This window comes from Onychomys torridus, chromosome 1 (genome assembly GCF_903995425.1).
Source record: "Onychomys torridus chromosome 1, mOncTor1.1, whole genome shotgun sequence".
NCBI classification, from domain to species: domain Eukaryota; kingdom Metazoa; phylum Chordata; class Mammalia; order Rodentia; family Cricetidae; genus Onychomys; species Onychomys torridus.
In genome coordinates, this window is record NC_050443.1 from 11,689,800 (window position 1) to 11,715,217 (window position 25,418).

The 25,418-nt window shown below is 55.2% G+C and overlaps 1 protein-coding gene across 1 annotated transcript; it reads left to right on the forward strand.

Annotated features, from left to right (window-relative positions):
• Positions 1 to 1,422: 1,422 nt before the first annotated feature.
• On the forward strand, positions 1,423 to 24,035 carry Smg9 (SMG9 nonsense mediated mRNA decay factor). The gene is made up of 14 exons (XM_036176553.1): positions 1,423 to 1,703; positions 5,131 to 5,286; positions 7,080 to 7,154; positions 7,242 to 7,506; positions 7,588 to 7,685; positions 9,135 to 9,247; positions 16,324 to 16,435; positions 17,855 to 17,950; positions 18,235 to 18,320; positions 21,202 to 21,308; positions 21,782 to 21,889; positions 22,038 to 22,166; positions 22,309 to 22,453; positions 23,301 to 24,035. Exons 2-14 carry the CDS (start codon positions 5,137 to 5,139, stop codon positions 23,377 to 23,379), a joined length of 1,563 nt encoding a protein of 520 aa, XP_036032446.1. The 5' UTR covers positions 1,423 to 1,703; positions 5,131 to 5,136; the 3' UTR covers positions 23,380 to 24,035.
• Positions 24,036 to 25,418: the final 1,383 nt, after the last annotated feature.

Here is a 25,418-nt window from a genome sequence, read left to right on the forward strand (position 1 = left end):
AGATGGAGGGGCTGGGGGGCAGCGCTCCAGAGGCAGAGGCATGGGTCTCCATGAGCTCCAGGCCAGCCAGGGCTACACAGTGAGACCCTGTCTCACAACAAAACAAGAGAGCGAGCGGGTTGTGGTGGTGGCACACGAGCGGGTTGTGGTGGTGGCACACGAGCGGGTTGTGATGGCACACCGGTTGGGCCCGAGCGGGTTGTGGTGATGGCACACGAGCGGGTTGTGGTGATGGCACACGAGCGGGTTGTGGTGATGGCACACGAGCGGGTTGTGGTGATGGCACACGAGCGGGTTGTGGTGATGGCACACGCGGGCAGGACAGGCTAAGGAGGCTGGGACGGTAGCCTAACAGCACTGAGACCTTTGAAAAGGAAAAGCAATAGTGGATGCGGAACTCTGCCGTTCGCCTGTCTCCTCAGTGGGCAACCACAGACTCCTGATGGCTGGCTGAGTCGCTGCGACTGCGCCCACTGCCCTGGCCTTCTTGCTGCTTCAGGCTGCCCCCGAAGCCTTTCGCATGTTGACCCATGCTCCTTGCAGTAACCTATAGGATAGTTCCGCCCTCCACCAGGCCCCGCATCCCCGAGACTTGACGATCAGATCCTGCTGCCCATCTCTCACTACAGATCCACGTCTAAACCTCTCTCTAGGTCAGCCGTTTCTCAGCCTCCGGGTCCTGAACCCCTGGGGAAGGAAGGCCTTGAACGATACGGGGGGGGGGGGTGGGGATCGCCCAAGACCGTCGGAAAACACAGAAATTTACAATTCATAATAGCAAAATTACAACTAGGAAGTAGTAACAAAATATTTTTATGGCTGGTGGTCACCACACCATGAGGAACTGTTTTTTGGGGGGAGGTGGGGTTCAGGACAGGGTTTCTCTGTGTAGCCTCGGCTGTCCTGGAACTCACTCTGTAGACCAGGCTGGCTTCGAACTCACAGAGATCCATCAGTCTCTGCGCCCTGAGTGCTGAGATTAAAGGCGTGCGCCACCACCCACCCGTCTGAGGAACTCTATCAGGTCGCTGCATTAGGAAGGTTGAGAACCATTGGTCTAGGTGTTACCGCTGCCTTTGCTGAGCTGGGCTCTGCCTAAAAGTCCTTCAAGATCGCGCTTCGCAGCCAGCTCTGAGTCAATCTTGTATTCGTAGCACTCGCTATCTCAGAACACTGACTTCCTCCCTTCCGCCGCATCCTACCCCGCGTCCTGCCAACACTTCCGAAAACCCGGGATTCGAACTCGAAATCCCCGGAGCTGCCCGCCTAGCCAAACCCCGGGCCCGCCCAGAGGAACGACGCGCATGCGCCTTGTCTGACGCAAAGAGCTCCCGCCCCCTCCGTAATCCGCATGCGGGCTGAAACCAGGAACCTCCATTCACGCATGCTCAGCCTAGCGCGCCCGTTTGGTTCACGCGCGCGCGCCCCAGCCCGCAGCGCATGCGCAGAGCCAGCAGCGCGGGGCCTGACTTGTTCGACTGCGCCCGGTCCGCCTCTTCTTCCTCCTCTTCTGGGCGCTTCCGGGACACCGAGGCCTGTTCCGGATTAGCTGGCAGCGGCTTTCTCGGCCTCTCTCTCGCGCTCGTGACCTTCCGGCGCCATTTACTCGGCAGGTGGCTGTGGAGGACCTTCCCCGCCCACGCTGCACTTCTGTCACTCAGAGCGCGCGCCGCGCCCCAGGAACCAATCAGCAGCCGCCTTAGGTAAGGGGTCCCCGGGAGCCGGCGAGAAGCATGCGCGCCGGCAGGGCGGGGCGGGGCGGGGCGGGGCTCGAGGGGTGGGGCGTGCTCAAGCCCCGCCCCGCGCCCTGCCGTTAAAAGGTGCTGGGCCGCTGGCCAATGTGAGTCGGAGCCTGAAGGTCTCGGGTCAGTGACACCGTTAGCTGGAGGTACAAATAAATTAATAGAAACTGTAACTCCTGTAAAGTGTCCCCGTGGTACTGATACGGCGCTCCTCAGAGCATCAGCAAGAAATTCCCGCAAATACTCCATAGACGCCCACATACGCTTACATACTAGGGTTGCCAGGCAGTGTATACGTGGAAATTGGGCTTAGGGGTTCTTTATGGCTGAGTATAGGAGGGAGGCCCTATATACGATTGCAAGTAAAAATAATTTAAAGTACCAGGGAGCACTTGGAAAAATGGGTAAGTACGGCTGGGCACGGTGGCTCACAGGAGAATTGCCGTGAGTTTGAGGCTAGCCTGAGCTACGCAGAGCAGGTCCCTGTTTGAGAGGGAGAGGAGAGGAGGAGGAAACTGTAGACTATTAAGTTCCGGGACGTGTCATGTCTCAAGAGAAAAGGCATTAGAACAGTTGGGAATTGGGCGATCTCCATGAAAGAATTTGCAAAGCAACTTGTCAGTTCTGGAAGGTTCTCCAGAAGAGATGCTGGAAAACTGCAGGTGGTCGAGGGGTGGGGAGATAGCTCAGTCTGTGAAATGCTTGTTTGCAAGTATGAGGACCTGAGTTTGAGCCCCAGCAACCACATGAAATGGTGGAGTGTGATGGCCCGCATTTGTAGTCCCAGTGCTGGGGAGGCAGAAACGGGCAGCTGTGTGGAGTTCGTGGCCAGCCAGTATAGCTTAATTGAAAAGCTCCGGTTTCCATGAGATGCCCTGTCTTAAAAACAAAGTGGGGCTGGTAAGAAGGCTCATCAGGTAAAGGTGCCACCAGGACCAAAGAACTGATTTCCATCTCTGGGACCTACGTGGTGGAAAGAGAAAATGGTCACTCAGAAGTTGTCACCTGACCTCCACCTGTGTGATAATGGCCCTGTGCGGGTGTTGGTGGTGTGGGTGTGCGCACATGCGCGCACGCGCGTGCACACACACACACACACACACACACACTTGCACACACGTGCACATACAAAGTTTGAAAGAAAGTGGGTGGCCTCTAAGAAACTACACCTGAGAGATCAACGCCTGGCCTCCACATGTACATACACACACACACACACACACACACACACACACACACACACACACACGAGTGCAGAAGAAACTCAGGAAGCCCCCACCCCAGGAATGTGCAGGCTACATTTCTGTGAGGTCACTGTAGAAGCCCTGTAAATAGACAATTACACTAGCTTAGTTTGAGGAGAGCTCTCCCAGAGAACTCCAGAAACAGCATTAGAAGTCCCAGGTCGCAGGTAGATGGCCTCTCGGGTTCTGGATTTGCTCCCCACAAGAGCTCTTAAGTAGACTCAAATACTGATTCCAAAACACTGCGCAAATGGACACTTACTTGCCTGAAATGGGGGTAGTCTCAGTAAACAGCCACTTTAGTGTGAGGACAGGGTCCCTATGGGCCAGGGAGCCAGACAGTCAGAATAATAGGGGGCAGACAGTTAATTGCAGGGGAGGAAGGAGTCCCAGGTTGTGGGGAGAGGTCCTGAGACTGTAAACAGTCATTTAAGCCCTGAGTCATGCCCATAAGCATCTGTTATCAGGCCCTTCCCCTCCTCGGTCAGTCCAGTTTGTGGCTAGGGAGAGGGGCTAGACAAGCCCTGCATGGCTGGCAGAATTGCCCCTCAGTTCTAGAGTGTTTCACAGCAAGCTGTGGATGTCATTGAGTTCTGGGGTGGTGATGGGGAGGGTTTGGGAGGAACACAGTGTAAGGGCCAGATGCTGTGTTCGTAGGTTCTAGGGGCCACACTGACCCCACCTCCACTACTTCTACAGTTTATAGAAAGCAGCCATGGCCACTCTGTAAATTGGTTGGGGCCAGGTTCCAATGAGATCTTGTGTTTGGAAAGAGGAAAGACAGTGCAGATTTAGTCTGCAGGCCACAGTTTGCCAGCCTGACCTTGAGCTAGAGCAGGCTGTTCCGTATGGTCTGGGGGCAGCAGAGTCCATTATAAAGACCCCAAAGAACTTTCTCCAGAGGCTTGGAAACAGATAACACTAGTGGTGAAGAACGGGTCGCATGGCCTTACATTTCAGAACATCTTGAGGGGTAGACACTGAGGAGACCTGTGAAATTCAGAGTGGGGGAGGGCTGACCAGCGGGAGCAGAAGCTAAGGACCCCAGAACCCAGGGGGACCTGTGGCAGCCAGCCCCCACCACTGTCACCGTCCTCCGTACACACACATACGGGTGATCAGGAGTCCTTCAACTCGGGACTCTGCTAATGATTTGTGAGAAAATGACGTTGTGTTTTGAGAAGGGGAGTACCCCATTTTTGTGTGACTCTGCTCCTGTAAGTTGTATTTGTATTGGAACATTTCAGTAGTTGCCAATAGATTTGTTTCTCACTGCCTTCAGGGGTAGGCAACATAAGGTTTCTATGGGATTACCAACACTTGTGCCTTGTTTTATTACCATGTTTGCCATTAAGTTGCCTTGGAGATCAGGCTGGCTGCCTGAGCTCCAGCCTCCACACTCACATTTCTTTTAGCCAAGAGTAGGAAGAGGCAAAAGACATATACCTGTTTCTGTAAAAGGAAGTTTCTAAACACTCCCAAACCACGCTTCTGTTACGACACCATTTGCCATACCTAATTAAAAAAAAAAAAGCTGAAGAGAATTATGTTCTGGATAACTATGTGTTAACCTCACCAAATGGAAGACGTCAGGACAGATACAGGCCACTGGTGGCCAGCTGCTGCCTCAGCCAAGAGCTCCCTTGGGTTGTTCTGTGTGCATATATGTGTGTGGTTATGTGCACATTCGTGTAGTACCCAAGGAGGACAGAAGAGGGCGGTGGGCCCCGGAGTTGGAGGTGATTGTGAGCTGTCTGATGTCCTGGGAATAGGACTTGGTCTCCTGCAAGAGCGGTGTGCACTGCTGAGCCGTCCCTCCAGCCTCTGGTTGGTTTATGGGTTTGGGTTTTGTTGGTTTTTGTTTGGAATTATTTTTAAGACTGGGTGGGTGGGTGTAATAAGTGCAGGTGTCTGTGGAGGCCAGAAGCATTGGTAACTTTGTGTGTGGAATCAGTCAGTTCTCCCCCACCATGTGGGTCCTAGGGATTGAACTTAGGTCTTCAGTCTTGGTGGCAAGCACCTTTACCCACCGAGTCATCTCGCAGGTCCCAGAGCTTCCTTTTATAGGGAAGAGCCTTCATGCAGTCAGATGGGCCCCATGGAGAGGGAGGACTCCTGTGCTGAACTCTCCTTGTTCCCTCCAGGTGACCATGTCAGAGTCTGGACACAGCCAGCCCGGGCTCTATGGGATAGAGCGGCGGCGGAGGTGGAAGGAGCCAGGCTCCAGTGGCCCCCAGAATCTCTCTGGGCCTGGAGGTCGGGAGAGAGACTACATTGCACCCTGGGAAAGAGAGAGACGGGTGAGTGAGCCCAAAGATGGCATGCAGGAATCTAGTGACTGGTTTGGTTGAACCCCTGCCACGAGCCAGGCTCAGTCCAAGGGCAGTGCACAGCTGCCCTCGGAGCAAGGAGGGAGGATAATAAAGGCTGCTTTTGATGGCATGGCCAAAGAAGACCTGGGAAGAGGTGACTCTGTGGTTTTAGTTTTTGTTTTTAAGGTTGATTTTATTACTTTTAGTTATGTGGAAGGGGGATGTTCACATGAATGCAGGTATCCTTACAGGCGTGGGACTCCTCATGAGCTGGAATTGTGAGTGAGTCACCTGATGTGGGTACTGGGAACTGAACTCGGGTCCTTTGGAAGAGCAGCAAGTGCTCTTAACCATTGAGCCATGTCTCCAGCACCAAGAGATGACTTTGAGTTGGGGGCTGAAGGAGGTGAAGGGACAGGTCATTCTAGATGCAGAGCATTGCAGGCAGAACAGCGTGTACAGAGGTCTTGAGGTCGCCTGTGTGGTGGGCCGGTGAGGCTGCAGCAGGAAGGGGACTGAGGAAAGGTGGGCTCAGGTCCCACAGGCATGATGGGCTTTCACAGAGAGGAACTGCACTGGAGGATTGAACCAGAGCTGACACCAGCCCCTGTTTTAGAGTCGCATGCCACCAGCAGCACCTAGCAGCAGGTGTGCCTCTGCTTTGCAGAGTGCCCTGTCTCTGGGAGGCTTCCCAAACCATCACAGCGCCCCGAGACCCCGTGGACTCTGTGTCATTCATGCACAGTCCTTGGGGGAACATCCAGGTTTTCCCACAGCGTGTCAGCCATAGTCCCTTGCTGCAGATCTTACTTTTGTCCCAGGTGGGGCTGCTCCCTGAGCCTTTGTACGTCCTGCCTTAGCCATCTGACCACAACCCCTTCCTACTTTTCTGCTCCTGGGCTCTTCTCCTGATGGGCTTGTTCTGGAGCCTCCACCCCACTCCATCCTCATGAGACACCCCTGCCTCATGAGCACACCTGTCTGTCACCCCCACCCTCAGCCCCCATCCTCCTTGTTAAACACCCCTGCCTCATGAGCACACCTGTCTGTCATCCCCACCCTCAGCCCCCATCCTCCTTGTTAGACACCCCTGCCTCATGAGCACACCTGTCTGTCATCCCCACCCTCAGCCCATCCTGGCAGTGTTCTCTCAGAGCTGTCCTTGCCAAAGCACTCTGGATCATCCTGGGGTTGCAGTGAGCCTGTGAGCCAGCGCAATGAGTAGGGGTTAAGGAGAAATAGGTCCAGTGAGGGTCCCCTGGCAGGAGCAGGCCTGAAGTTGGGACCTTGCCCCTCTGGACTAAGGGTGATCAGGAGGCAGGAGAGGGTGGCGCATAGGAAGGAGTCTGTTCGCCCGTGAGAACAGGGGCAGGGCCAAGGGCTTGGCAGTCAGGGTGGTAAGGACCCAGGGGCTCTCACAAAGCAGGTGTGCCAGGTGTCCCACCAGGTGACACACAGGCTCTCTCTCCCCTGCTCTGTTCTAGTCCTGTGAGGGTGGAGCTCCTGCCCCACTTCCACAGGTGACCAGGTAGGAGCCGGTGTGGCTCTTACGTGGGTTCCCACCCACCCCAGCTGCCAAGCTCCAGGCCCTCGCTCCTTCCCTGGGGCTGGCCCAGCAGAGGAAGCTGGGAGTGGTGAGGATGTCACTCTGGAGCCATGTGTCCAGGTTCAACCACGTTCTGCATGGCTTCCCAGTCCAATGGGGTAGTACCAGCACCCGGGTAGGGTGGGGAGGTATCCTGGAGGCTGTCTGGGGTAACAGCTGCATTCCCTCTCCTCAGGATGGCAGCGAAGACCCCGGCACTAACGTCATGCAGAAAACCCCTATCATTCTCTCAAAGCCCCCAGCTGAGCGGGTGAGCATCAAGGACCTCAGGAGGGAGGTGGGAAGAGGGGGTGATGGGAGGTCTTCCCAGTGGCCTGCAACCTTCTCACTCCCACAGTCAAAGCAGCCGCCACCAACCACAGCCCCTGCTGCACCGCCAGCCCCCGCCCCGCTGGAGAAACCCATTGTGCTCATGAAGCCACGGGAGGAGGGGAAGGGGCCTGTGGCTGGGACGGGGGCTGCCACCCCTGAGGGCACTGCCCCACCGCCCCCCACAGCCCCTGCGCCACCCAAAGGAGAGAAGGAGGGGCAGAGACCCACACAGCCTGTGTACCAGATTCAGAACCGGGGCATGGGCACTGCTGCCCCAACAGCCATGGACCGTAAGTGGACCCCAAGGACCGGGCAGGGACCAGTCCTGGCCCACTCAGACCCTCACCGTCCTGTCTCCTCTTTCCATCCAGCTGTGGTGGGCCAGGCCAAGCTCCTGCCTCCGGAGCGCATGAAGCACAGCATCAAGCTGGTAGACGACCAGATGAACTGGTGTGATAGTGCCATTGAGGTACAGCCTCCCAGCTCCCGCGCTCTGTCCATACCCTCCAGAACAGCCCTCAGCACCTGCGAGGCGTGCCCATCAGTCAGGCCTGAATTCCTTCCAACTTAGGGGGCTTGAGTTGGAAGACTTGGTTTGCTGATGTTTGGGGAGGGGCCAGTGGGAACTGGACTAGGGTCCCTGCATGCTGAGCAAGTTCTCATTTCCTGAGCTACAGCCCCAGCCTGTCTCTAAATGTTTTGCTTTGGAAGCAGGGTCTCACTAAGTTGCCCAGGCTACTCTGGAATTGACTCAGCCTCCTGAGTAGCTTGGATGGCAGGCCTGTGACACCCGGGCAGGTTGAAACCCTAACATGCTCTGATGTTGATGTCTCTTGCTAGACATCCCTGCTACCCTAATACCAGAACCCCTGTGCCATTGCCCAGCAGAGAAAGGTCCTGATCCTGCTCCCACACTCCTCCTAGGTCCAGCCCCATGCTGTCTTCACGGTGCTAGCCAGAGGCTCCTTCCCAGCAGCCCCTGCTGTAGCTAGGGCCCCATGTTGCTGGACCCACACGCATGGGCCTCTGCCCTGGTACTTTCTCCACTGTCCCCTTCCCACCCCGAAGCCTGAGCCTGTTAGTGCAGCATGCCAGGGCTGTGTGTTAACCTGGCCCTGCCTGCCTGCTTCCCTGGGGCCCTTCCTGTAGTGATAAAGCTCTTCCTTTGGAACTATGCAGGCAGTATCACAGCCTCCATCTCTGTGCAGGACTTGACATTGTGACCCCTAGGGCTGAAGACAAAATTGTCAGTTTTGTTTCATTTTAATGAATTAAAATAGCCACATGGGATCGGCTACCACAGCGAACCCCCAGTCCTGGGTAGTTTGCCTTTAAGGTGCAGAGGCTCATTAAACTCTGCGGGAGTATGTTTCTCTAAGTCCCTCTGGTAATTCTGGGAACTGCCTGCAGAGCAGTTGGCCTTTGAGAGAGGTTCTTTCGCCCCCTGGTGGTAAAGACCAGCAAAGCTGGTGGCCTGGAGGCAAAGGTCTCGGGTTTACCGACAGCCCCTTGCTCTGTCTTCCTGCCCCTCCTCTCCCCTGAAGTACACTGGCCAAACCCCCCCCCCCCCCCCCGCTGGTTCTCAGCCCCTCCGACTCTTGTTTTGTTCTGTCTAGTACTAACCAGGCCCAACACTGCTTAGCCTCCCAGTAGGTTGATGTGGCTCTAGGTATGGTGTATTCTCAACCACAGTAGGCTCTTTTCTCCCTCAGCTTTCTCAGATTGTTCTATGGTTCCGGAGTCTTACACATAACCCTGCCACAGCCCAGAACAGAGGCCCTTTGCCCAGATGAAGGGGAGGGACTGTGGAGGTTCTCAGGTCTGACCAGGTCAGGTGGGGGTCAACCCATGAAGGGGCCTGGCTGCCCCTGCCAGGCTCTGCCAGGCTGTGAGGCTCATGTCCGCCATTGTCCCCCAGTACCTGCTGGACCAGACTGACGTGCTGGTGGTCGGTGTCCTGGGCCTCCAGGGGACAGGAAAGTCCATGGTCATGTCACTGTTGTCTGCAAACACTCCAGAGGAAGACCAGAGGTGAGGGGCACTGGGCAGGGCTGGAGGAGGCCGGGGGAAGGTGGCCACTCTTGGGGAGGAGGGGTTGGGGATTGTAATGAAAGGCTTCAAAGTGGCTTCATCTTCACAATGAGGATGAGTGTGAGCTAGCTGTGGAGTGAGGCAGTCACTGAGGCGGCTTTGAAAGGTGGCGGCTGCCTCAGGCTTGGTGCCTGTCCTCAGCTGGTCGGCCTCGGGCAAGCTCTTACTCAGGTAGATCTCTAACAGTTTTATTGCTGGGCATTTGAGTACTGTGCCTGTGTATATGTCTGTGTACTGTTTGGTGCCCACTGGAGGCCAGGAAAAGGCTTCAGATCTGGAATGGTGGTTACAGAGAGTTGCGAGCCTCTGTGTGGGTGCTGCAAGTTGACCCCAGGTCCTCTGGAAGAGCAGCAGTGTTCTCAACTGCTGAGCCATCTCTCCAGCCCCTCAAGTGGACTGTTGAAGGATGAAGCTGGCCCAGAGCCCAAGAGTTGAGGGCCCCAGGGATCTGGGAGACAGGACAGGGAGAGAGCGGATCCTGGGTGGCCTTGGTCCTCCTGTGTCATGATGCCCCTCTGCACGGGGGTGGGTCACGCATGAGGGGTCCCTGCCCCACACATGGGTCTCCAGTGAGGAGACGGGAGATGAAGATAAATGGTGAGGTTAGAAGAGGGATTTGGGAGGGACCTTAACAACTGCATCCTGACACGGGCAGAGAAGCCTGGCCCTCCTAGAAGTAAGCTCTCCAGATACAAGGGGACAGGTGACCAAGCCCACCCTACATGAGCGTGACCTTCCACATATCCTAACTTACATATGCCTCACCTCCTCCCTCTCTCGTGTGCACATGGGCACACACAGCCACTAGGTTCCCCCTCCTGTCCCCTAAGGGGTCTCTTAACAGGAGACCTGGCTGCCAGTGCCTTGGGACACCATACTGTTGGCATTAACTGGCCTCTTTCTTAAGGTTGATCCAGCTCAGTGCCCTACAGCACCGAGCAGGAATGGGAAGGTAGAGATAGGACTGGAGGAACTTGAGAAGTTCAAAGGACACTCAAAATGGGACGGGCAGTGCCTTAGTTAGGGTCACTGTGGCTATGATGAAACACCGTGACCAAAAGCAAGTTGTGGAGGAAAGGGCTTATTGGGCTTACACTTCTACATCATAGCCCGTCGTTGAAGGAAGTCAGGGCAGGAACTCAGAGCCAAAAACCTGGAGGCAAGAGCTGATGCAGAGGCCATGGAGGGGTGCTGCATACTGGCTTGCTCGGCCTGCTTTTCTTATAGAACCCAGGGTCACCAGCCCAGGGGTGGTACCACCCACCGTGGTCTGGGCCCTCCCCCATTGATCACTAATTAAGATAATGCCCTACAGCAGTGGTTCTCAACTGTGGATCATGACCGTTTTGGGGGGTGGGTGTTGCACGACCCTCCACAGGTCGCCTAAGACCATTGGAAAACAGATGTTTACATTAAGATTCATAACAGTAGCAAAATTACAGTTATGAAGTAGCAACAAAAATAATTTTATGGCTGGGGGTCACCACAATATGAGGAACTGTATTAGAGGGCCGAAGCATTAGGAAGGCTGAGAACCACTGCCCTGCAGGTTTGCTTGAAGCCTGATCTTATGGAAGGACTTCTTCCTTCCTTCCTTCCTTCCTTCCTTCCTTCCTTCCTTCCTTCCTTCCTTCCTTCCTTCCTCTTTCTTTCCTCCTCTCTCTCCCTTTCTCGCTTGCTCTCTTTCTTCTTTTCTGAGACAGGATTTCTCTGTGTAGCCCTGACTTTCCTGGAACTCTCTCTGTAAACGGGACTGGCTTTGAAGTCAGAGACCCGCCTGCCCCTGCCTCCTGAGTGCTGGCATTAAAGGCGTGCCCGTGGAGGCGTTTCTTAGTGGAGGCCCCTCTCAGGTGACCCTAGCTTCTGTCAAGTTGAACTAGCATCTGTCCAGCACAACTGACCCCTTGTCGGCTTGACACACAAACACATCACTGTTAAGCCACCACCTTCTTCTCTCATTGGTCCTCAAGATCTCACATTAAAACATAAATAACTTTAAAAATCCCACAGTGTTTATAGATTCAAATACATTAAAAGTTAAGTCCCTTTAAAATATCCATCTCTTTAAAAATCAAAAATCTCTTTTAAAGTATCAAAATCTCTCAACTGTGGGCTCCCATTAAAAAAAACAAAACCCTAAGTTAAATACTTTCTTATTTCAAGAGGGAAGAACCAGGGCACAGTCAAAATCAGACCTAAGCAAAACCAACAGTATACATAACTCCACGTCCAACGTCTCTGATTCACTCGCTGTCTTCTGGGCTTCTCCAAAGGCCTCGGGTCACTTCTCCAGTTCCACTTTCTGCTGCACACACAGCTTGTCCTCTAGGTTCCGGCTGGCTCCACTCTTCTGCTGCTGCTGTTCTCAGTGGTTATCCCATGTGTACTGGCTGGTTTTGTGTGTCAGTTTGACACAAGTTAGGGTCATCAGAGGAAGGAGCCTCGGTGCAGGAAATGCCTCCATGAGATCCAGCTGTAAGGCATTTCTCAACTAGTAATCAATGGGGGAGGGCCCAGCCCATTGTGGGTGGGGCCATCCCTGGGCTGCTGGTCCTGGGTTCTATAAGAAAGCAGGCTGAGCAAGCCAGGAGGAGCAAGCCAGTAAGCAGCACTCCTCCAGGGCCTCTGCATCAGCTCCTGCCTCCAGGGTCCTGCCCTGCTTGAGTTCCTGTCCTGACTTCCTTTGGTGATGAACAGCAATGCTGAAATGTAAGCCCAATAAACCCTTTCCTCCCCAGCTTGCTCTTTGGTCATGGTGTTTTCATCGCAGCCATAGAAACCGTAACTAAGACACCATGGCACTGGCCTCTTGAGAACACCTGGGGTCTTCTGCTGCAACTGGGCTGCACCTTCACCAGTGCCCTCCCATGGGCTCTCCTCACGGTGCCAAGCCTCAACTTTACATGACCCCTTCAGCCCTGAGCCTCCAACTGCCACTGAGGCTGCACCTTCACCATTGGCCTCTCCTGGCCTCTCCCAGTGCCGAGCCTCAGCTGTTCTCCATGGTCCCTTCAGGCCTTCAAGACCAGCACCACCTGGGTGACGCTGACACTGCCAAGTTCTGCTGCCAACTTGAGGTGCATGCAACCTTGGCGGCCTCTGGACCACAGCTTGTGTGTGCTGACTTTCAGGAAACTTCCCGAAGACTTCACCTCAGTGATTCTGGCCTTCTCAGTCCTCCCCAAAACAACATGGGCAGGTCTATCACAGCAATACCCCACTATCCTGGTACCAGCTTAGGGTTACTATTGCTGTGATTAAACACCATGACCAAAAAAGCAAGCCTGCATTTGCACATTGCTGTTCATGACTGAAGGAAGTCAGGACAGGAACTCAAGCAGGGCAGAAACCTGGAGGCAGGAGCTGATGCAGAGGGCATGGAGGAGTGCTGCTTACTGGCTTGTTCCTCATGGCTTCCTCAGCCTGCTTTCTTATGGAACCGAGGACCAGCAGCCCAGGGAAGGCACCACGCATCATGGCCTGGGCCCTCATCCATGAACCACTAATTGAGAAAAGTCCTGCAGACTTGCCCGCAGCCCGATCTTATGGAGGCGTTTTCTCAGTTGAGGCTCCCTCCTCTCAGATGACTGCATTTGTGTCAAGTTACATGAGACTCTCCAGCACAGTGAGGGTCCCAGCACCAGACACGGTAAGGAACAGAGCCAGGTGTCCCCAGAAGCTGGGGCTGGGCTTCGTACAGTGTACCTTAGCGCACAGATGGCTTTACTTAGGAGCTGAGAGCTCTCACAGTATGTGCTGAGTCTCATGTTTGCAGCAAGGTTTGTTGTTGCTGTTGTTGGGTTTTGTTTCTTTAAGGCAGGTTCTCTACGTAGCCCAGGCTGCCTCTGTTCCACAATCTCGCTGCCTCAATGTCAGGTTTATCTTCCAGGGAAAGGGCCCATCGTTCTCACCAGGCATTGACCTGATGGAAACTCGGAAAAGGAGTTTTAGGGAGCACAGTTGCCTGAGCCTGGAGCTCAAAAGTCCCTCTGCCTCTGCATTCCCCTGGCCTCTCTGCTCACTGGCAACTACAGCTGTCCTGTGCCTTGCTGCTTCACATCCTGGGTGGCCTCTTTGCACGTCCCCTTTCAGCAGCAGGCACAGTCCCCTGTGCTCTCTGTCCAAACTCCTGACTGAGAAATCTGCGATCACTCAGTTTGCATTCTAGACCTGTGTTGCCCCATGGCAGGTGGGAGACTTTGGTTCTGGCTCTCCTCCTTAGCTCCCAGAGAATTCACCTCATTTACAACCCGTCCCTCTCCTTTGCCCAGCCCCTGCTCCCAGCCATTATCTCCCCTGGCAGATGCCAAGACCTACCCAGCCAGTCTGTGCCTTCGCTCAGTTCAGCAGACGTGTAGCAAAAGCTGCTTGCCTTGCCAGCCCCTGTCCTTGGTGCTGGGTTCCACGGTACGCATGACTGTCAGAGCCTGCCGTGTGCGCTTGTTTTCTGGGGAGTGTGTAAAGAGAACCCAGCTGGCATGTTAGAGCCATTTGGCATGTTGGAGGATGATAACAGCCAGGCATGTGGTGCATGCCTATGGTCCCAGTTTTCAGGAGGTGGAAGCAGGAGGATCAGGCATTTGAGGTTATCCTCAGCTACATAATAAGTTCAAGGTCATCCTCACCCTTGTTCAAGGACAGCAAAACGAGTTATGACAACAGACCAGATCAGTCTTTACATCCAGCACTGAAGGAATAACAGGCCCTGTGCAGAGTGTCCTAGTGAGAGGGAGTGTAGACACAGCCTTAAGTAAGCGTAGAGCAGAGTGAACAGGAAGGGGGTCAGTAGCTCGGTAGCAGCTTGCCAAGGGAGGTCCCATGGGTCTCCGTCACACTACAGAGAAAAGGTGGGCAGAGGCTTATAGGAGATGAGGTCTGAGAGGCCACTGGAGGCCCCATGATGCTCTGCCCACTGAGCCACCTCCATCCTTTCTCTGCAGTCCTTGCACACAGCAGCAAGGAGCACTTTCCAAACCCAAGTCTGTTCACCACTCCTGCTTCAGGACATACTGGGCTCCTACGTCCCGACCCCAGCTCTGGGGCCTCCTGAAGATTGGTCTGCGTGTCTCTCCATGCTGATGCTCCTGCCTCAGCCTGGCCTGTTCTTGCCTCTCACCCTATCTTGCCCTTTGTGCTGCCCCATCAGTCTGATGCAACCCTGGTCTCTCTGCATCCCTCCCTCCTCTCTGCATCCCCCCCCGCATCCCTCCCTCCTCTCTGCATCCTTTCCTCCTCTCTGCATCCCCCCCCATATCCCTCCCTCCTCTCTGCATCTCCCCCCCGCATCCCTCCTCTCTGCATCCCCCCATATCCCTCCCTCTCTGCATCCCTCCCTCCTCTCTGCATCCCCCCCGCATCCCTCCCTCCTCTCTGCACCCCCCTGCATCCCTCCCTCCTCTCTGCATCCCCCCCGTATCCCTCCCTCCTCTCTGCATCCCCCCCGCATCCCTCCCTCCTCTCTGCATCCCCCCGCATCCCTCCCTCCTCTCTGCATCCCCCTTGCATCCCTCCCTCCTCTCTGCATCCCCCTGCATCCCTCCCTCCTCTCTGCATCCCCCCCGCATCCCTCCCTCCTCTCTGCATCCCCCTTGCATCCCTCCCTCCTCTCTGCATCCCCCTGCATCCCTCCCTCCTCTCTGCATCCCCCTGCATCCCTCCCTCCTCTCTGCATCCCCCCGCATCCCTCCCTCCTCTCTGCATCCCCCTTGCATCCCTCCCTCCTCTCTGCATCCCCCTGCATCCCTCCCTCCTCTCTGCATCCCCCCCGCATCCCTCCCTCCTCTCTGCATCCCCCTTGCATCCCTCCCTCCTCTCTGCATCCCCCCCGCATCCCTCCCTCCTCTCTGCACCCCCCTTGCATCCCTCCCTCCTCTCTGCATCCCCCCCGTATCCCTCCCTCCTCTCTGCATCCCCCCTATATCCCTCCTTCCTCTCTGCATCCCCCCCATCCCTCCTCTCTGCATCCCCCTGCATCCCTCCCTCCTCTCTGCACCCCCTGCATCCCTCCCTCCTCGTCGCACCCCCCCGTATCCCTCCCTCCTCTCTGCATCCCTCCCTCCTCTCCTCATGTCCTGCCTGCCCCCTTACTTGCTCCCAGGAACACAGTCCTTGCCCCCCTCAGGGCATTTCAGCACCCCCCCATCATCTTCCTTCATTGTCCCATGGTTTCAGAGCATCCTTGATTAGGGAGCTAGATGGAAGTCTTTGGAGCCCGCGGCTTTGTCTCATCTGATGCTCTGTCCTGTGAGCCCTCTCACATGGGTGCTGGGAATCAAACCCAGGTCCTCTAGAAGAACGGTGCACACTCCTAACCCCCGAGCCGTCTCTCCAGCCTAATTGTACAGTTCCTGAGTGTGAACTTTGTAGATGGCGGTATTTGTGCCACAAATACCAAAAGTTGGACACACTTGGCTGGGTAGTAGTATTGTTCCCTTCTTTAAAAAAAAAAAAAAAATGAGACCAGGTCTTCACCGTGTAGCCTGACTGGCCTGGAACTCACTGTATAGACCAGGCTGGCCTCATAGAGATCCACCTGCTCTTGCCTCATGAGTGCTGGGGTTAGCAATATAGTCCACAGTGCCTGGCTGTTTTGACAGTTTGTTGTGACATAGTCTCGCTGTATAGCCTGGCTAGCCTAGAACTCACAGAAGCCTGTTTGCCTTGGCCTTCCGGTGCTGGTGTTAAAGACGTATACTGTGACTCCCTGCCCTTGTCACCTCCGTTTTCCAGACAAGGAAACTGAGGAAGAGGGCTTAAGACCCTGGAAGACAGAGCTGAGCTCTGCAGCCTCTGCTGTAAACACTCGAGTCTGCTGACTCCCTTAGCTGCACCAAATGTACCTGTAGGTCGGAGTGAAGCTGTGTGGAGAAAATCATGTCATCACCCCCAGCCACGGCCACAGATGGAAGAGGTGGATGGCAGAGGAGCTCAGCTCCAGTGTCCACTTCTCAGGTTATTCTCTGGCCTGAGAGGTGCCGAGCCAGAGAGCTCACGTACCCATGTGTTCCTCCCCACAGGGCGTATGTCTTCCGGGCTCAGAGTGCAGAGATGAAGGAACGAGGAGGCAACCAGACCAGCGGCATCGACTTCTTTATCACCCAGGAGCGGATTGTCTTCCTAGACACGCAGGTGCCAGCCCAGCCCCTCTCCCTGGCCCTTAGCATCCTCCTGTCAGAGTGTGGCCCTCTCCCACTGACCTCTGCACTGTGGCCTGGAGGATCTCTGAGCAGCGGGCCTTTGGGTCTGGTCTGGATCTGTGTCTGTCTAGCTCCTGAACTTCGACCTTAGTGTCATCTGAAGTTGAACTCTGCCCCAAGGCTGCCCTTTACCTGTCAGTGGGGGTGCAGGCTCTGCTCGGCCTCCTGGGAGCTCAGAGGGTCTGTGGAATGATCCAGTGCGTGGTCAACACCTGGAGCCAGGTTCTTGCTCAGGCTTGTCACTGTCGGTGGGATTGACCTGCCATGGCCATCCGGTCAGTGGTCCTCAGCTCCTTTTCCTCCAGGTGCCTCAACCTAGCACCAGGCACTGTCCTAGGCCTTCTGGCTGCCTTCCTCATCTTCAGGCCCTCTGCAGGTCCTTTTCCATTTCGTAAAGGGGAGTCATACTGCCTGTCTGCTTGGGAGGGTCCCCGGGGATTAGACAGTAAAGTTTCATAGTAGCACTGGCCTGAGCAGGATGCTTTCAGCTCTTAGCCTTGAGGTCTCTAGAACCATCTCTACGCTTTCACCTGTTTGCCCAGCCAGTGCCTCCCTTCCAAAGACTCCCAGTTTCCAGCCTCTGGTGCCACTGCTGGCCACATCACTTCCACTGTGGTGGGAACCACCGCTGTGTATGTCCAGTCCTCATGTGTCTGGAGCCCTTTGGGCCCTGGGCCTGGCCCAGGGTCTGGCCCAGGGTTGGCATTCCCTCTTGGGGAGGTTCTGTTCTCCAGGCATTGATGACACGGTGGAAAACCTGGAGCCCTGGGTGCCAGGCCTTGTGCAGGGACCTGAATACAAGTAGGCCTGGCTTCAGCCATCAGGAGCTGGAGGAAGAGAAGAAAGTTCAGCAGAACAAGACTAGGCTGAGAGCACCTTCCAGAACAGCTCACACGCTGCTGAGTGGCAGAGTGATTTCACGAGGTGTTCAGTCGACTGTGACTTTAAGAGAACTTCAGTGGTTCTTTTCCGTGCGCTGGTATAATTTGTGAATCTGCACCAAGTTTCACACTAGTCATTTTTTGGCCTGAGTAATTATTTCAGCAGCGCTTTGGAAGCATGTGAAACAGCCAACAACAAAGAGGAGTCTTTAAGGGGCAGGGTTCTCTGAAGCTCTGTGACCTGCACGAGCGCCAGGAGCTCTTTGGGCACCAGGCGCGTGGGAACAGCAAGGCTTGGCAGCTCAGAAAGGCCGGGGAGCTGGTCTGCTTTGGAATTTGTGGTTAGCCCCCCTCCTGACCAGCGCTGCACCGGTTAGACTCGGCCTGCCTTACTGCTGGCCTCACTTCACCCTCTGAGATCGCGCCTCCCAAAAACCCTGCCCTCACCCTCGTGGCTTCCCTTCTTGCAGCCCATCCTGAGCCCGTCTATCTTGGACCACCTCATCAATAATGACCGCAAATTGCCTCCAGAATACAACCTCCCTCACACCTATGTGGAAATGCAGGTAGGCGAGCCTGCCAAGGGCTGGCTGGGGGCTGGGCTGGGGGAGAGGCAGCTCTGGCTGAGGATCACACATGGCCTCGGGCAGTCACTTCCCACCCCTTGCCCTCAATCTGGTGTCCCTCTGTAAGCTGGGGTGCTGCTCCCCACCTGGCCACAACTAGGGTCACACAGTGTTGCACGCGGAAAGTGATTAAATGTACCTACCGAAGCCCGCCCTTCTGCCCCTTGAGCTGCGTCCTGGGCAGAGGAGCCAGTGCTTCACCTCTGTCCCCCTGCTCCCCACAGTCGCTGCAGATAGCTGCCTTCCTCTTCACAGTCTGCCACGTGGTGATCGTTGTACAGGACTGGTTCACGGACCTCAGTCTGTACAGGTGAGTCGCTGAGCTGGGGATGGAGGGCAGCCTCAGGCCCAAGGGATACTGGTGATACTGGTGCATGCGTGCGTGCGCGTGTGCGTGTGTGCATGTTGGAATTGGTTGTTCCCACTAGTCCAGAGTCCCCTGCTGACTTCTCACAGTGGAGTCTAGGCAATGCCTGCCTCCTCTCCTCCTAAGGCCCGGGACAAGCCTTCACCAGGTTCCCTCTGGGGAACCAGCCAGTCGTTAGGCTGCTTCCAGGGCAGTGGGTACAGCAGGGGCATAGGTGCCTCGGGCCCCCACTGGAAGGTCTGTAGGGAGGGATGACAGCCTCCCCATGACTGTAGACAGAGCCCCTCCCTAGTCCTACTCGCCTGCATGCTTGTGCCCTCTCCCCGACAGGGATGGTCAGGGCAGAGCTGCAAACAACTGCTGGGAGGAGTGGTTGGACACTCGGGCATGGGTCTCATGAACCCCACCCTCCTGTGAGGGAGGTCAGTAGTCAGCAGCCCGGTGCTCTTTAGCCAGCATGTACCCCTCCACAGACCTCACCTCACTCGGGTAGTGGGCACAGCCCTTTTCGTGCTGCCTGATAGGGCCCCCACCTTCAGGAAGACACCCTGGCCATCTGTCTAGTCTAGGGCCCCCACCATCGGGAAGACACCCTGGCCATCTGACTAGTCTAGGGCCCACACCATCAGGAAGACACCCTGGCCATCTGACTAGTCTAGGGCCCACACCATCAGGAAGACACCCTGGCCATCTGACTAGTCTAGGCCCCATACCATCAGGAAGACACCCTGACCATCTGACTAGTCTAAGGTCCCACACTATCGGGAAGACACCCCGGGCATCTGATTGGCTGTCCCTCCTGCTGCTCAGTGCCAAGGTGCTCCTCGTCATGTCCCTTGTCCCTGGCTGGAAGCATTTGGCCTGCAGATCTTCTGGTGTGAGGCCAGCCTCAGGGCTCCCCTCCCCTTCCCAAACCCCCACCATGGCGCCTGCCACTCTGGAGGGACGCCACAGGTCTGATGCTCTCTCGGTGCATGTTCCTGCAGTACACAGAGTCTGACCAGGCACACCGGCGGGTGCCGAGTGCACAAGGCAGGCTTGTTCAGGCCTTGGAGTTTTGTTTTCTAGCGGGCGTGTGCACTGCCTGTCTGGTCCCCTGGGCAGCAGGAAAGATGGTGGGCCATGGGGAAGAGAGCCCTGCCTGAGCAACTTTGGGAAGAGCAGGGGAGAGCTAGGGTCCTCAAAATTAGGTGTCTCCAAAGTTTGAATCCCCGGGTTGGGGATTTAACTCAGTGGTAGAGTGCTTGCCTAGCAAGCGCAAGGCCCTGGGTTCGATCCTCAGCTCAAAAAACAAAAAACAAAACAAAACAAGTTCTTTATTATGCTGGGCGGTGGTGGCACACGCCTGTAATACCAGCACTCGGGAGGCAGAGACTGGTGGATCTCTGAGTTCGAGGCCTGCCTGGTCTACAAAGCGAATTCCAGGTCAGGCTCCAAAGCTACAGGGAAACCTTGTCTAAAAAAAAAAAAAAAAAAAGTTTGAATCCCAGCTGTGTTGAGTGTGCACCTGCCTCAGTTCCTCGTTCTGTGCAGTCTAAGTCAAGGAACTAAAGCATCTGGCGCAGCCCCCAGAGTGCTGACACAGTATTGTACCCTGAACGGCACGGCAGTGAGTTCAGCACCTGGTACAGAAAAGCACTTGTCAGTGGGGCTGCTCTTGGATGACTAGAGATGGGGCTAGTGGCGGGTCTCCCAACAATAGAAAAGTCTCGCCAGGAAGCTGAGGCTGTGGCCACACCTGAGTGACGTAATGGAGCGTCAGGATTTAGTCACACGTAAACTAAGGAGCCCTGTGCCAGGCACTGGGTGCACAGGCGTGAAGAGTGAAGTACCATCGGCTCTTGTGGGGGCAGAGCCTTGTGACGCCGTGGTCTGCAGGTGGGCCTTGGAACTGTGGGTAAACATGTAGGAGAATGCCCATGTACTTCACGAGTCTCCTTTCCCCATTAGACAACAGGTTTGTTTTATTTACTGTTACCCACTTGGAAGATGTTGGAAAGACAGCACAAAGTGAAAATGCATCCACATAAAGGCCTGTGCACAGGAATCTAGAGCGCCTCTGTTCATGATGGCCGCTCCAAAGCAGCCAGCATGCCCCTGAGGAGGTGACTGGATGAAGAAGGGGGTCCATCCAGCCAGTGGGGGGTGTTCAGCACTAGAGGTGAACGGGCTGTCAGGCTATGAAAGGAATGGAGGAGCCTTATTGTTGAGAAGCCAGTGTGAGAGGGCTGCAGAGTGTGTGGTTCCAGCCGTGTGACAGCCTGGGGACAGGACAGGGATGGGGTGGGCTAGCACAGCACAGAGGACTTCCGGCACAGTCACCCACACCCTGCTGTGCTGGGGACGTCTTGCCCAGTGCATGTCTCCCAGTGCACAGTGACAGTCATGCTCTGGTCTGCTGGGTGGTTACTGATGAGGAGGCTGTGCATGGAGGAGCACGGGCACCCTACTTTCTGTGGACCTAAAACTGGTTCAGAACGTGTTTTGGGGGTGTGTTGGTTAGTTTTGTTCTTGGTTTGTTGGGTTGTGGGTTTTTTGTTGGTTTTTGAGCAGGGGTGGTGGCCTCTGTTTCTGTGTAACCCATGCTGGCCTCAAACCCAAGTGGCAGGGACTACAGACGCGTGCGTGCGTGCGTGCGTGCGTGCGTGCGTGTATGTGTGTATAAAACAGAGAAGACTCAAAGACACTACACACTTGACCCAGGTGCCCACGAGCTGGTGTCATAACTCTAGAGTTGCATGAGGAGCATGGCTGTGGCTCTCATCAAAATCTCATGGGACATCCTCCCCAGGATGGTAATCAGCCCCTTACCCCAAACCTGCAGGTTCCTGCAAACGGCAGAGATGGTGAAGCCGTCTACGCCATCCCCCAGCCACGAGTCCAGCAGCTCCGCGGGCTCAGAGGAGGGCACTGAGTACTACCCACACCTTGGTGAGAGCTCTTCTGGGGCCAGAGGGGTGGGTGGGCGAGAGGACTTGGAGGAGTCAAAGGATTAGCTGGGGCTCCCTCTCGGGTCCCCCACCTGAGTCCAACCCTGGAGGCCGAGAGGAGTGGCCTGCTGCTTCTGTGTCCTTGACATCCCAGGGGGTTGATGTGGGGACCAGTGCCTGCCCTGCTCTGCCCTCCCGGTGCTCTTCTTCAAGGACTGTGTTCCTAGACACACGTGCACACACACTTGCCCCTCGTCTTTCTAACCTCAGGTCTCACTGTGTCATTTGAGGTTCCCATCATGTTCTGATCACACAGCTGTCCTTGTCTGTCCATCAGGCTAGGGGTCCTTGATGGTGGGAATCAGGTCCCCAGCACCGCCCTGCTCACAAATACTGAATGACCTGAACTAGTAGGGAAGGAGGACAGGGCAAGGCCAAGCGTTGCCTGCCTCACGGCCACACCCTCCCACCCAGTCTTCCTGCAGAACAAGGCACGCAGGGAAGACTTCTGTCCCCGGAAGTTACGGCAGATGCACCTGATGATTGACCAGCTCATGGCACACTCCCACCTGCGCTACAAGGGTGAGCATCCCCAGTTTCCTCCCAGGCCGGCCAGTGGCCTCCTAGACCCTTGTGCCATCCCAGGCAAAGCCCCCCAGATGAGCCTTCCTGGCCACCAGTTCCCCCCAGAGCACAGCTCTAGCTGTGGGCTGAGGTGTCTGTTCCCTAGGGATGCTGTCCATGTTGCAGTGCAACATCTTCCCAGGGCTGCCGCCCGACTTTCTGGACTCCGAGGTCAACTTGTTCCTGGTGCCCTTCATGGACAGTGAAGCTGAGAGCGAGAACCCACCTCGAGCAGGTACACCTTGGGGGCATCTGGGCCGTGGGGAGACAACCTGCCCTGGGGCTGGGGCCTTTCTCAGGACCCCATTTCAGCACTGGAGAGGTTCAGGAAGAGCTAGTCTGGGGCAGAGCTCTGAAGTGCCCACCCTATGTTCCAGGGCCTGGTTCCAGCCCCCTCTTCTCCCTGCTGCCTGGGTACCGAGGCCACCCCAGCTTCCAGTCCTTGGTTAGCAAGCTCCGCAGCCAGGTGATGTCCATGGCTCGACCTCAGCTGTCACACACAATCCTCACCGAGAAGAACTGGTGAGAGCTGTTTGGGGCCGGGTGGCGGCGGTGCACGCCTGTAATCCCAGCACGCGGGAGGCAGAGGCAGGCGGATCTCTGTGAGTTCGAGGCCAGCCTGGTCTACAGAGCGAGATCCAGGACAGGCTCCAAAACTACACAGAGAAACCCTGTCTCGAAAAACCAAAATAAAAGAGGAGTTGTTTGGGGTACATTTGAGGATTCCACTTAGCGCAGCCTGAGGACGCTCTGTCAGTGAACCTCAGTTAGCCCTGGCTCTCCAGGCCTTGCTAATCCATAGCACTTCCCGAGGGCCAGCAGGGTGCAGTTTGATGTGACTTGGTACGGATTTTCCTGGAAGAAAGCCATGCCTGTGGTCTCAGCACACAAAGCCTGAGCTGGTGGGATCGTTGTGAGTTCAAGGGCAGCTTAAGCTACATAGTGAGTTACATACAGCCTGGTCTACAAAGTGAGACCTTATCTCACAAACAGAAATTGAGACTCAAAGAAATGTCACAGAGCAAAGTCTCACACTCATGGTATAACTCCACTAATAAGCAGTGAAAAGGACCAGTGACCCTAGTCAGGTGTGGAGACTTATTCAGGGTCATGAGTGGCCAGCCTCACAGGAGCTGTGCTTGGCTCAGCTTCCTGCCACTGGTAAACCAGGGTCTGAGGGGAGGGGAGGACCTGGGCTGTACAGCTGCTGTTGAATGTTTTTGTCCATCACAACACTGCAAGGAAGTCCAGCCTCTCAGCTCCCCAGGAGAGGCATGGAAGCAGGGCACTCCCTCTGGGAAGCTCCTTTGTGTGCAGGAACTTACTTGGGCCTCAGTTTCCAACCCTGACCTCAGCCCTCCACCCACAGGTTCCACTATGCTGCCCGGATCTGGGACGGGGTGAAGAAGTCCTCAGCCCTGGCAGAGTACAGCCGCCTGCTGGCCTGAGGCTGAGGGGAGCACACAGGGAACCCCTGTCCTGTGGACAGTAAGGACATACAGCCCTCCCCCGGCAGGGGAGGAGAGACAGGCCTGGCAGAGGGAGCGCGGCTTCCCGCCCAGAGATGTGAGGTGTCTGAAGCCAGCCCCTCCCTCAAAGGGGGGGCTGGGCTGCTCAGGGGGTGACCAAGAGATCCCACCCCAGCCTGGGATGAGCAGCCCTTCCCAAATCCCCATTGAGACAGGCAGGTGAAGTCAAAAGGGTCCCCAGGAAGCTTCCCTGGGCCTGGGGATGGAATGGGGTTGGAGAGCGCTCTGCGGGGCAGATGTGATGGTTCAAATAAAAGAAGTCAAAGGATCCTGCTCTGGCTTTATTCCCCCTGACCTATCGCCCACTCCAGGAGCAGGGCAGCTCATCTTGTCACTAGGGCAACACAGTGTCTGTCTTAGGCTGGAAAGGCGGAATTGCCACATGTAGTGGCTTGGCCTAATCCCATCAGGAGATAGAAACGGGAGGATCAAAAGTTCAAGGCCAGCCCCAGCTGTGTGAGCAGTTTGAGAGCAGCTTGGCTATGTGGGACCCTGTCAGAGAGTGGGGGGGACGAACCAGTGAGCGCCAGCCAGGCATGGTGGGACACGCCTTTAATCCCAACACAGCACTGGGGAGAAAGGGGGGTCTGTGAGTTTGAGAGACCAGCCTGGTGTACAGAGCGAGTCCAGGATAGCCAGGGCTGTTACACAGAGAATCCTTGTCTCGAAAAGTCAATCAATCAATAAAGGAATAGTATGACCGTCCCGTCACATGCTGTGTTTGCCCTTCCCCAGCCCTTCTCTCGCCCTATGGACCCACTGACTCGTGGTGAGACCTGAGGTCCCACCTGGCCTTCAGATCCCTAGCACTGTGCGCACCTTCCTCTGCTCACAGATAGCAGAGCTCACGGTTTGGGAGGTCCAAGACCCAAGGCACACTGTGGCACTTGGTCCCCAGACTCCCCTCTGGGGTGGGGCCACATGCAGATTTGTTTGTTTTGAGCAAAGACTTTCTAATGAATGTATTTTACAAATGCACCGGAGAACCATGCAATGCCGCCTCTGTTGGATGCAATCAACCGGGCCTGTGAGGGCAGAACCTTTCATCTCTCCTATATTGTGACTGTGACCCCTGCATCAGCTTCAGAATAAAGAGACACCCCGTCTTTTCTTTGATCTGACTTTGGGCGTAGAGTTCCCTCTGCTGGTAATTTCTCAGCTCTGCTTTGCCTTCCTTAACTGCTGTCGCCGTGGAACCCACACCAATGGCAGGAAAAGTCTTCAGCCATCCCTTGATTCCCTTCACAAACAAGATCCACGGACTTTTTTAAATTTTTGTATGCATTTTACATACCAACCACCATTCACCCTCCCTCCCTCATAAAAGTCTTTTTTTATTAATTTATTTTTCTATTATCAGCTTGATACAGTATAAATTCTTAATAGTGAAATATTTCATTGAGGCTTGTGCAGTAATTGAGTAAAACCAAAACTTACTATAAGCCACAGTCATCCTAGGGTCCCCCCTGCTATATAGCCTCCCTGGTTCTGTGGGTTGCAGTCTGATTGTTCTTTGTTTTCTATCTAGAATCCACTTATGAGTGAGTACATACCATGTTTGTCCTTCTGGGTTTTGGGTTACCTCACTCAGGATGATTTTTCTAGGTCCATCCATTTGCCTGCAAACCTCATGATGTCACTGTTTTTTCTCTGCTGAGTAGTACTCCATTGTGTATATGTACCACTTTTTCTTAATCCATTCTTCAGTTGATGGGCATCTAGGTTGTTTCCAGGTTCTGGCTATTACAAATAATGCTGCTAAGAACATAGTTGAGCATGTATCTTTGTGGTATGATTGAGCATTCCTTGGGTAGTTGCCCGAGAGTGGTATGGCTAGGTCTTGAGGTAGGTCGATTCCCAATTTTCTGAGAAACCACCATACTGATTTCCACAGTGGTTGTATAAGTTTGCACTCCCACCAACAGTGGAGGAGTGTTCCCTTTGTTCCACATCCTCTC